Raw genomic sequence first — 12,042 nt, forward strand, 5'->3', positions numbered from 1 at the left:
GTGACAAAAAAAAAAAGCCTGTCTGTGCAGAAAAGGTCAATCAAACATCCTTTTGCTCTGAGCTTTAGCATCAGAGCAGCTGCCGGGCGTCAAGTTTAATTTGTCTTTTAACAAAAGGACACAAGTTAACAGTTTATTCTTCAAACATGTGTGCTAAATTATGAAGGAAGTATTGAACACAGGGGCGTCAAACATAAGGTTCGTGGGCTGAAACCGGCCCGCAAGAGGCTTATCCTCACATAGGCTCTGTTCCACGACAGAGAAAAACTTTAAAGTTGAAACTTAAAGGTCATTATGTGATTATTTGACCAGCGGAGAGGTCACAAGTGGTGATACGTGCTCGATTTTATCGTTCTCAACCAATCCCATCACGTGAACGGCACGCTGACTTCACAGCTGCGGATTATCTTCGGACGCTTGGATAAACTCAGCATCCTTCATAAAATCAATATCAGGGATCCTGTGCTGAGGTGTGGAGGAATCCCTGAGGGCGGGCGGAGCGGAGCGGCTCTCACCCCCGGTGGAGGTCGATGCGGACGCAGGCCCGGCCCTCGCTGTCCCAGGCGCAGTAGGGGTCCCGGGCCAGCAGGCAGTCCGGCTGGGACTGATAGCGGCTGCAGTTGGCCAAGGGCAGCTGGAGAACCTCGGAGCGAGAGCCGATGTACAAATACTTCTGCAGAGGGAGAAGGAGCGAGCGGGGTGAGGACGAAGAACAGATCCAGACACAGAGACCAGGCAGAGACGAAACAGAAGACGGAAGATAAACACGGGGAGGGAGAGAGAGAGGGACTCGGTCCGGGGTTAGAGGAGATAATGGGATAATCACTCTCAATTACAATAACATTCACCCCCGACCCCCTTTCCAATCCAATCCAGTTTGCGCTCTTTTCGCAGAAAGCTGTTATAAAACGTCTGGGTGCAGCTAAGCCAGCATTAATGAGATAAGCGCTGGGCTCTGGAGCCGGGGACGCCCCGTCAAAACCGCATCGATCGGCGGACATGCCACTTCAGAGCCACGGGGACGCCACCACCGGCGGCGGCGGCGGCGGCTCGCAGGCTGGGCTGACAGGGCCGAGACGCCGCCAAAACAACGGGGGCACGGGTTCAATTCCCTGCCGCGGTGAAGGATTGTAATTACTGTTATCTTGGGGAGAGTTTAAGATTCATGAGGTGACACTTGATCTCGGAAAAAAAAAAAAAAAAAGGGCAGGGTTGATAAAAACAGCTGCTCCGAGGCAAGACGGCGAGCAAGGCAGCGCGCCGGCCGCCTGTCTTCTGTCAATACGTCTGTGATCGTTAGTGTTTGACAACGAAAAGGAGCATTAACAGATCAACAGAAGACAAGGCATCGCTGCAATTACTGAATACCAACGAAGAAGCGGTATGACGGAAAGGAGAGCGAAATCACTTGGAAACGGCGCTCTGAAGGAACAAAACGAGACGAAGCACGGCGGCGTGTTCGAGGCGCCGGCCAGACAGGAGCGCTTCACAACATCAAAGAAAGTTTTTACACTTTTCCCCATGAGAGGCCATTAAGATTTCTCATCTCTTGAAAAGATTACAAAAAAAGAAAACAACTCATCCTGCAGTCCGCGGTGGTAATATGCATGGCGGGGCCATCATGGGAAAAGCAGGACGCTCCAGCTCCAATAATTAGGTGAAAAGAGAAGAGCTGCTTTCGTCTTATTAAAATCACTTCTGCTTCAGTTCGCCGGATTGAATCTCGTCTGTCGGCGTGTTTCTAACAAAGGTGCAGACAGCAACGACTCCGCTGACGTCCCAGACGTTTAATGCAGCCTTTTTGCGCTAAATCAAATCCTGCTTAGAGCCAGATTGGAGTGAAGTGCTCTAAATGGACGCTGGAGTGATTCGACACACCGGTGAGCTGAGAGGAGTGCTTCACGGGAGGAAACATCACCTGATGGCCAACTTTTCTCTCTCAAAGTGAAAACAGAACGGCGGCTGTGTGAAGTGCGAAGCAAGCCAGCGTACTGCTTTTAACGATGCACTTCCTTAAAAGTGATGGATATTGAAGGGAAGTGGTGGCAGTGGACCTTCCTTTGATTCCAGGATGACAGAACATGTGTTTTGTTCAGAGTGCTCACATTTTCTACATGCATGTGCTGGAGATCTTAAATAGGCCAAGCCGCAAGAAACAAGGGTTTATAACTTATAATTTTTCATTGAGACAAACTTTAGTGCCCAAAAATAACAGGAATCCTGACGGCTGATTTAACAAACCCCTCCCAGCTGGACATGCCTGTACTGAGTGTTCTTACCTTGGCGTGGGAGATGGTGAGACTGTCCACCGGCTGCGGCGTGTCAAACAGTTGGATTTCCTCGATCACGTGGGCCTCGGCGCCCAGGATCACCACCCTCTGCAGCCAGCCCTCCGCTGCAGCACACACAGAAGGAAGGACTGAGTGACTTCATTTCCATCCCTCTTCCCCCCAATCTTCAAGCTCAGTTCGGCGCAGCAGACAGTCCTCCGTCCCTCGGGGGATTCATTAATATTTCATGGTATCCCAACATATATTTTCAAACTGATGGTTTCAGCACAAAGTTGAATCCTGTTACAAAACAGCCAATAAACACACACCTCTGACAGGCGAGCAGCTCATTTAAATACATTAGAAAGGTTTCCGAACGCCACCGGTGACAGCGCGCAAGATTTGTTTGTCTCCTAATGATATGCGGTGCATTCGTGACTGCATGCTGGTCCATTCAGACGGCAGTGATGAGCGCACAGACACCTGTGACTGCACGGCGCCTCACTTAAATGTGAATAATGACCCGGTATCCTCAGGAATGCACACCTGCGACTGTGCAGGACTCGCTTCATAAACACGACTTTAATGCTTCTGAGGATGTTAATTTCACTCTTTGATGTTACATTTTTAAGGTAAATGCATCAGGAATTTGCCAAATCTTTTCCACTAATGCACAAAAACAGCTTTTCCTGCTGCTCGTTTCGTGTCTCTTACACTCCAGTTGCTGACTATCAGGCCATAGCTGTAGGATCAAGTTGCTGTTTGCATGCGTGAACGTATTGCTGGTCAGTCGGAGGTCGACACGAGGAGGTCGTTTCAGGATTGATGATTCTTTCACACACTGCTGAGATGTTAAATGGACAAACTTGGGAAAATCCAATCACCCAATCATGTTTTTCCTCTAATAGCAGGCTAACTCCTTACGTTTTTCACGATGACCCTTTAAGCACTGATGCAGACACTGATTTTTTTTTTCTCCCCTCAACTTTAAACACTTTCTCAATTCAAACTTTATTACCTGACAAAAACATGGCGTTTCCCTCAGCTGCTCCAAGTTCATGTTATGCTTCGCTAAGCTTATCAGCTTGTCCAAAATTAACCTAAAGCAAAAGCACTTTCAGGGTTTAATGCTTGATTTTTTTTTAACTTGTCACAGCAGGAAAAGCACAGGTGAAACAGAACTAATAAATTTAATCGCATTTGGTGGCTCCACTGAGTCACGCCGGCGAGCCAGCATGCAAATAGCAAGGCCACGAGGCTGGAGGCAGCCAATGCAGCTTTATTTAATTTCTTAATTAAAGCTGCGCAAACTCGGGCGGTGGGAATAAAAGGATCTGTCAAAGATGAGAAGAGAGTGCTCTACGCAGATATTTAAGCTTGAGGTCACAGGAAAAAAATAACAAACGCGCTGAGCTCCAGCGTCATTAGGTTGTCTGAAACTGTCATCAGCCTCAATTTGAAAAACTTTTTATGACAGCTGGAAAAAAAATGGTGTTGCATGGTGGGAGAGAGATACTGAATGAGCACAACAAGGCAACTTGTGTAACCAAAACATCCAGCTGAGTCACTGAGCCGGATGAATACTATTTAAAGGTGAATTTCAAAAGGGGGAAAAGTTTCTTTCCAAAGTGTTTTCTTCATTTTTGAATAACCTGCACCGGGTTTACACAGAGCAGGGAGTCAAGCTTCAATACTGGCTTTAACAACGGTTCACTTTCACCACACAGGGGCCCAGGATCGGTAAGATAATCCCATAATGACCTTTAAATTTAAACTTTTCTATGTTCTCTCAATCTCTACATAAAGCAAACTCCAACTACGCCGAAGAACTTGGCCGCTGCTTCCTCTGGGTTCCAGTGACACCGAGGAGCTTTTTTTAATGGCGTGTTGGGAGCTGAAGCTGGAGGAGACAGAAGAGGAGATCATGCGCTCCTTTCATGTAGGGCATTGTGAACCAGTCTGGGTCCCCCGTGACGGAGGCGGTTTGGGCACAGCTGGCGGGGCGACCTTGATGTGCACGAGTCTGCGGCGGGAATGGAGTCACCTGCTGACACCAGCTTTCTGGTGTGGTCCTCTCGATTAAGAAACTGTCACGGATAATATGAAAAGCTAACCCAGTAGCCAAGGGGGAGATCTGGAGCAGGTAGCACATGCAAGCAAGCACACACACACACACGCGCGCACACACACACACACACACATCCAGGCGTAGCAAGCAGCAGGCATATCATCACACGGTGTCAGGGAGCGGTGTCGGCTAATCCCTCAATCCTAAAGCCCGTTCGTTTTCCGGGAAAAAAAAAAAAAAAAAAAGAGAAGCAGTCCTGACAAGCCCTGGCTGGCTCTGTGTTTTCACATCAGCAGTCGCTGCGCTGCAGCTAATAGCTAATCAAGCCGGCAGCCCAATTGGCACCACGAGAGCACGTCTGCCAAAGGCCCCCGTTGAGTTTCTGCAGCGGAGCACGGCGAGCGGGGATGACTGCACTTGGCTCCGGGAGCGTGCAAATCTCAGAGTGTCAGCCGTGCGCGCGTGCGTGCGTGTGCGTGTGTGTGTGTGTTGGCGTGTCCACGTGTGTGTCGGGATCAGGCCTCCCCTGTTTGCCAGCAGAGAAAGCCTCGAGTCTGCTGTTGTCACGCTGTCACTGTTGCCCAAGTCGCTGCGCAGTGATGAGAATGGTAAGTAGCCCAGTCTCTCTTCATTCATGAGGCGGACCGCATTCAGATTCCCCGTCCCGGCAATCCACTCTCAGATCTGTGTTTTTCGGGATTAAGACTCCGGGAGGGAGCAGCGATTTCTGCCACGTGCCAAAAAACAGGACACCTGCGCACGGTGCCCGATGGCCATCGACTGCAGATTAATTAAGTCTTGCAGACGCAGACATTTCCTTTGATGCATGAAGATTGATCTCAGCATGCAAATCAACCTGTTAATTGAAACCCAGCCGAAGTGCGGCCAGATGGCACGTTGTTTTAGTGCCACCGCGGCTAATGCCGCTGCCTGTCCCTGTCTGCTGCCGCGGCCCGTGAGCTCCGATCTCTTCAGCAAATGCGGCGTGCAGCCACTTCGAAGAGAGTAATGTGCAGAAAAACTGCACACATGGGCTGGAGGTGGACGGCCTCCTCTCTAACGCCAACAGAACGTGTTACATAAGCCTCCGTGAGCTGTAATGTATTCACTTAGGAGAGGGTCTTCATCTGCATTAATGAGAAAAAGCTCATTTAATCCATTTAGTGAGTTCATTTTCAAACAAAACAAAAATAAATATATATAATTCAGGGATATTAGATTCAGCCTTAGGGCCTAAATGATTTTGATACAATCTCTTTGACTAGCAGATGAAAATAAACAATTAAAATATGAAGTATTCACTGCATGTTAGTGCATCTCATGGGAGCCGCAGTTGCAGGTGAAACATCTGAGTGTGTGTTAATACTGGAAAGCACAGAAGGTGGAATTAGTAGAAACTATAAACAATATAGTAGATTCACAGATTCTAAAACGAAAACTAGCGTCAATAGTAAACATTTCCCTTTAGTGACTGTAAAAATGGGACATTTTTGGAAGTAATTATTTGGTTTTTATGAAAAATATAAATATTTCCTTCACGTATATTCTGAGCCTCAACAAAGAAAAAACTCTGAAATTGAAATTTAAAGGTTATTATGGCGCTGTTTTACCACTCCATCCATCTTTTTTTAAAATGCCAAGTGTCTGTTTAACAGCAACTCGTTCCAACTCGCGCCACAGAGTTTTTAATCTCATTAAACTCGTTCTGCCGCATCCAGGATCCGATCCCAGCACCGACGGTCCGGCCTTCACCCGGTGAGCCGCCATGTCTGAACGCACCTATAATCTTATTGAATATTATAAAATGACAATATGGAATTTTAACTATAATAAACCCCCGAAGCTAAACTTCAATGAAAGGTCAGAAAAGAGTCAAAGTCCTGAGTTTGACTTTATCTTTCCTGAGTTTTTTTTTAGTTCTTTGGATCAAACCAGCCGTGTTTTTGCCAACAGCTCCTGTAATCCGTACCCGTGCCGATGAAGAGCATGTTGTACGCCCGCTGGTCCAGGGCGTTGACCCGATCCACCGCCAGCCGTGTGAAGTTGACGCCCTTGGTGAGCAGCAGGGGGCGAGCCAGAGCTTTGTCCTCCATCAGCGGGTGCTTCTTGGCGAAGTTGAGCGTGGCGTCGGGCAGCTGCAGCGAGCTGTTGTAGCCGCTCTCCCTGTCCGATTTAGTGATACACTGCGGTCGGGAGAAGAGGACGGGGAGACGGAGGGGGGGGGGAATGAAGCAAGGAAAGGACGAGGAGGAGCGGGAGGGAGCCAGGAAGGAGAAAAGAGAAGAGGGGGAAACTTCTTAGCTGCAGCTGGCTGGCATGGCTGGCTGGCTCCGACACGACTTCCCTCTCTTCCCTCCTCTACCCCGGTCTCTCTCCCACCTCCGCCTGCCGTTACACCCCTTCCCCTGCTGCCTTTTCTCTCCTCCTCAATCATTTCATCCTCGGCTTGTCGTGTCGTGCCAGATTTCACTGTTTGCACCACCAAGCTACTCCACATCACTGCTTTCCCCTTGTTTGATGCGATCCTTCCTCCGTCCCGCCATGTCCCTCTCTCGGAGACGAGGAGCAGACTTTGTAGAATACGATGAATAAATTATATCCCCCTATACACATTAAGGCAACAAAAACTGAAGTTTGGTGCAGTAATCGATTAAACAAGCTGCGAGCCGATGCAGCGTATCTCCATGTATCAGCGAGGAAAGTGTGTGTTCTTACCGATCCGGGCCGCGGGCTCGGCACGGTGCCGGTGTAGCGCCCCCACCGCTGCGACGCCTCTCGGTACTCTTTATAGGAGCCCTCAAACACCTTCTTCACGTCGCCGACCTGGTACTGGCAGACGGCCGACACGTCCACGTCGCCCCTGAAACACGGCAGCGAGGCGGGAGACTCAGCGGCGTGCGGCGGCGTGAACCCGGGAGGCGGATTACCCGTCACTCACAGCGTGTGTGTCAGATACACTAAACAGGATGGAGTGTGTGAAATAAAGCCCAGTACAAACATCAGTCACACGTCACATCGATGCAGCGGCGGCGACTCCGTTAATGGTGAAGAAACACGTGAACACATCCCCGAAATGCAACGAAGGTTGTGCGTTTCCACCTGAAAGCGAGCGTTGTTGTGTAAACAGGCCCTCAGTTCCATTCATCTACTTCTAGATTAGAACGCCACGATTCACTGTGAAACCGGCTTGCCGCCACTATTTTAGTGTCAACATACTGCTGTATATAAATAATAGCTGCTTTATTGGGCGAGCTGCAACCATGAGATGAGCTCCATGCTCCCTGGAGACGTACAGGTAATGCCCCCCCCCCCCCACCGTCCCCCCCTTCAGGGGCCGGGAAATAAATCAGCTGGCGGCTAAGACTCAGGAAATGCTTTTCATTTAATGGTGAGGTCGGAGGTGTAGGGAATCTTATTTTTTATTATTTCACCACAATTTCAGGCCCAGTTGGGACTGAAATTGGCTGTTGATATATGATCCCAGCACACGGAGTCGAACCTCGCCGTCTCACACTTACATTTGATTACCACGCCTGTTCCCATCAATACGGACTTGATATCATGATGAATAGTTAAAGAACAAGACTTCCACTTGGAGGTTGTTCTAAATTCACCTCAAAATAAATTACAGGCTGTCCTTGTGCTTGAAACGTGTTTTTCCAGAGCCGTAAGGAGGAAAGAAATAGAGGGCCGTGTGTTTTTCAAATCCACAACATGTGAGAGCAGTACAGCGGGGCAGCAGGTCTCACAAGGTGAACTTCATCACCAGCGCAAGTTTTAAAGCCAGACCCGTCAGTCACGTTACGGCTCGCACGGCATTTACATAATGTCCAATTATCTTAATGTTATCTCAATCGAAGCCAAGGGGTTTTAAGGAATCCCCAGCGAGCCGCGCAGAGAAGAGGGATTAGGCTCTTTCTTTTTCCTCCCAGTGGCAGGAGGAACTCCGAATGAAGAAACAAAGCTGGAAGTTCAAAGCGGCTCCGGGTTGTGATATGATATCTCATTGAGGAGCACAAAAGGCTCGCATCAAAGTGCAGCGCCTGGAGACAGAGCGTCTTCGACACCCGCCTGCCCTCGCCGCTCTCGCCGCCACGATAAGTAACTCATTACAGTTACACAGCGGTCCGACCCACGCCGCTCTGCCGTCCGCCGGCGACACCGCCGCAGCGACTGATCCAAACTTAATGACTTTTGTCGCCACGCTGCTAATTATTATTAGCTTGGAGTTCAATCATCGCTCTCGTAATTGCTTTTCTCTGTAGTCTCTCCAGATGAAAAAGCATCAGGAACCTTTGATTCCATCTGAAATCATCCACCAGCGGCTGAAAACAACTGTTTGCTTTTTCTGAGTGTCTTTTCTTGCAGAGTTGGCAAAACTTTTGATGAGTGAAGGACTTGAAAGGGAAGAGTAACGATTCACCAGAAATACAGGTGCTGAAACGGAACGCTGAAAAATAATAACTGTTTTTCATTTAACGTTATTAGTTTATTGAGAAGGCTGATTAATACGCTCACCGGCCTGATTCACAGCAATGTCGAACCAACAAGTTTAATTAACTTCTGTCATCAGTGAAAAAGAAGAAGCAACATTAAAGCTGGAGAGTTTAATATCAACAGTTCAATGACAAAATGTAATATTTGCTGATCTTTATTAGTGAATACTTCTTTGACTTTCATTTCAATTCATGCAAATTGATTAAATCGTCCCGATTCTGAGGAGCAAAAAGCTCCACTTTCAGCCGAAACCACATTAAATCCAGGAGATATTTAATCTTTGATCAAAGCAATCAAAACTAATCGAGCACACTTGAGTCACTCACATTACTGTCAGTCAGTGATATAAAGGCAGAGTTTGTGCAGTAAATCCTTCATCAGCGGGAGCTGATAATTGGAGCGATCACGTCTGAGAGACTGGCTGACCCAGCTTTTAATAACAGGATCCATTTTCTGACATGTTGGCAAACTGACAGCAGATGGTGTGTGTGTGCGTCTCTGACTCACCACTGAGCGTGGAAGATCCCGTAGAAGGTGGTCCCTCGCCAGTCCTGGCCCGGCAGCGTGAAGACGGCCCGCAGGTTGTTGAAGGAGACGTGGCGCTCGGGCAGGGAGCACTCCAGCCGCGCCTTCAGGAAGGTCGTCCACTTCTTCTGCAGCGTCCGGGTGCCGCCCAGGTCGCCCTGCAGGAGAGCGGCGAGCGGCACGTCAGACGGACTGAGGGTTTCTCTACATGATCCGTAGCTTCAGGCGCAGCGGCTGCCTGCAGGGAAATGAGGCTGGTGCCAAATTACAGGCACTCATTGCTGTATGTTGGCAGAGGAAGTGTGGACTTGGACTGAGTTTTGTTTGAAATGTATGTGAATGTGGCAAAAGCCCATCACAGGACTGATAAGTCCTCCCTGCTGGTCCTTTCTGAAGCATTCTCCATGATTCCGAAGGCGCTCGTGTCTTTTTCCGTGAGTCACTGCTTTGTTTTCGCAGATGAACGACAGGCCAGGTCTCAGAAGTTGTGTATTGTTGCAGCAGGATGGAGTGCTGCTTTTGTCTGACACATTTTCAAAGTCTCTGATAAGTTTTGAGCTGACAAAAAAGACGAAACACAATTATTCCACATGTCATGTATTGTTTTCTGCAAAGTAGAAGGTTACTTTGAAGAATATACCAAGTGTTTACCCAAGGTTTTGATTCCATCTCTCTTTTTCAATGTCAAAGAGAGAATGACAACTAAATGCTAACCTTTATCTTTTATTTTCCCTCTTTCCTTTATATCACACTGCACATGTGAACATGTGCAGCAAACCTCGTGAGATCCAGCAGAACGAATCCTACTGCTGTGTGTGTTTTTGTGCCTGACATGACAGGTTTCCTCTTAAAGGAGCAAAATCTCCACTTCGAATTTCCTCTGACATCTGCGCGTCCGACGCCTGTATAACATGACAGCGTACAGATGAACAGGTGGCTCACTTCGATGGACTCAAATGAGAGAATCTAATTCCGGCGACGGATGGCAGGTCAGCTCGCTGCCTCCCGTCTGTCTTTATGTTCCCTGAGAGGCCGCCGGGGTTCGGCCGATATCGACTGGTATTTATGGGTTACTGCTGCAGAGTTCGCGCTAAGCCAGGAGTCAGGACAAACAGGCAGCGACAGTAAGACGACAGCGAGGCGTCCTGCGCAGTGTTCGGAGATGAGTGTCTTTTTAATGGGCCTAATGGACTGGCACAGTCTGCAGGACACACACACACACACACACACTGAACACAGGCGTGTTACTGAAGGCTTTACATTGTTTGTGACTTCTGTTTGAATCTTTAATCATATTATGCAACGAACTCGGCTTATGTATTGAAAAAAGTTCTTCACTATATTACTCTGTGTGCTCAAAAGAGTCGAATCGGCTCGATTTTCCTCATTCCTATTATCCTTAGTGATTGGGAAAGCTGCATTAAAAAAAGAGGTTTGAATTAAAAAATGCAAATGTTCATATTACAGGACTGGAACATGGGCATTCAGCTTCTGCTGCAGCAGCAATATCAGCAGAACGAGCTGAATTATTCATGGCTGTAGTACACATCATGTGAGAGCATCTGTTTCTAATTTCATTCAAAGGGCTTTATTGTTCATCACTGTGCAGACATTAAAGGCCACTTCCCATAAACCAGTGCATATATTGTGCATCTAATTACACACATCTCCACAGACTATTAACGGCCCGACTGCAGCGTCGCCGGTTTGCTCAGCTTAAAGGTTGCAGAGATTATATGGTGGCATAAGTAAGTGTGGCGCCGCACCGAAATCTGGCCGCGTTAAATGAAAGGTCACCCGAATGGTGCAAAATAAAACATCAGCCGCGGCATCGAGCGCGACTGCACAGCAAGAAGAGCCTGCGTCTTAATAACCGCCACGTCTCAAACTCAATCAGCCGACCTAATGAGGCCATTAATTAAGCAAATGAATGCATTAATTACCAAATTGATCTATGTCATTGTGATTGTCTCCAATTAAAGCATTGTTAGTAAACTGAGGACGGGGCAAAAGTTTGGTTTTTCTCGTTGTTCTGGATCAGGATGAGTGGAAACACAGCTTTTCATTCCCCGCCGAACAACAGGACTCCAGGGCTCAGTTTGCATTTTCTCCCTGTGTGTTTACTGTGATCGCTGGTAGACGCGATCCATCGTCCTCCAGACCACAAGTGGATGAAAAGGGGATTTTTTTAAAAACTTTTTCTTGTTCTTTAATTAAAAAAAACCTGGAGAATATTGTATACTGCATTTTTCATGACAGATAAACAGAGCAAAGCAGCTTAATTTAAATTAGTTTGAGATTGGACTTCAGTGCCAACAATAAGTCCTTAAAATAATCCGAGCACCGCCGATCTTTCTGAGTCCTTTGAAGAATTAAAAGCACCGCGGTTCCCATGTTAGGTATCTACAAAGTTGGGTTTGCTCTCCGGTTTGGCAGCTTTTCTTATCCCCGACAAGCAAATCCAGTTAAAAAGAGGCACAAGTGTTGTTGGGTTTTGGCCTAAAAATACCGTGGCATCAAGGTTATTCCCAGAGTTCTTCATCAGCTTTAAATTCATAAATATTTTCTCTGGTTGTGTCGCTGCGAACGGCCCCGGCAGCTGCTTCCTTGTATGGCCATCTCCCGCTGAAAGCCCGCAGCGGCGAGCGAGCGCCGTCCCGCTTTATTAAGTGCTCAGAGGCA

The 12,042-nt window shown here is 47.9% G+C and overlaps 1 protein-coding gene across 3 annotated transcripts in view; it reads right to left on the minus strand.

Moving 5' to 3' along the window:
• sema4c (sema domain, immunoglobulin domain (Ig), transmembrane domain (TM) and short cytoplasmic domain, (semaphorin) 4C) overlaps window positions 1-12,042 on the minus strand; it is a 94,286-nt gene that overhangs the window by 5,219 nt on the left and 77,025 nt on the right. For all 3 annotated transcript variants that reach the window (XR_003932519.1, XM_030103961.1, XM_030103960.1), the window contains exons 10-14: window positions 9,343-9,518; window positions 7,054-7,198; window positions 6,308-6,521; window positions 2,280-2,395; window positions 516-673 (exon numbers count right to left, since the gene is read on the minus strand). Coding sequence is in view for 2 of the 3 variants with exons in the window: in XM_030103961.1 (XP_029959821.1) it covers window positions 516-673; window positions 2,280-2,395; window positions 6,308-6,521; window positions 7,054-7,198; window positions 9,343-9,518 (809 nt within the window). In the remaining variant the exon portion in view is untranslated. The remainder of the gene's footprint in view (window positions 1-515; window positions 674-2,279; window positions 2,396-6,307; window positions 6,522-7,053; window positions 7,199-9,342; window positions 9,519-12,042) is intronic.

The sequence above is a fragment of the Salarias fasciatus genome, chromosome 12 (assembly GCF_902148845.1).
Source record: "Salarias fasciatus chromosome 12, fSalaFa1.1, whole genome shotgun sequence".
Lineage (NCBI taxonomy): Eukaryota > Metazoa > Chordata > Actinopteri > Blenniiformes > Blenniidae > Salarias > Salarias fasciatus.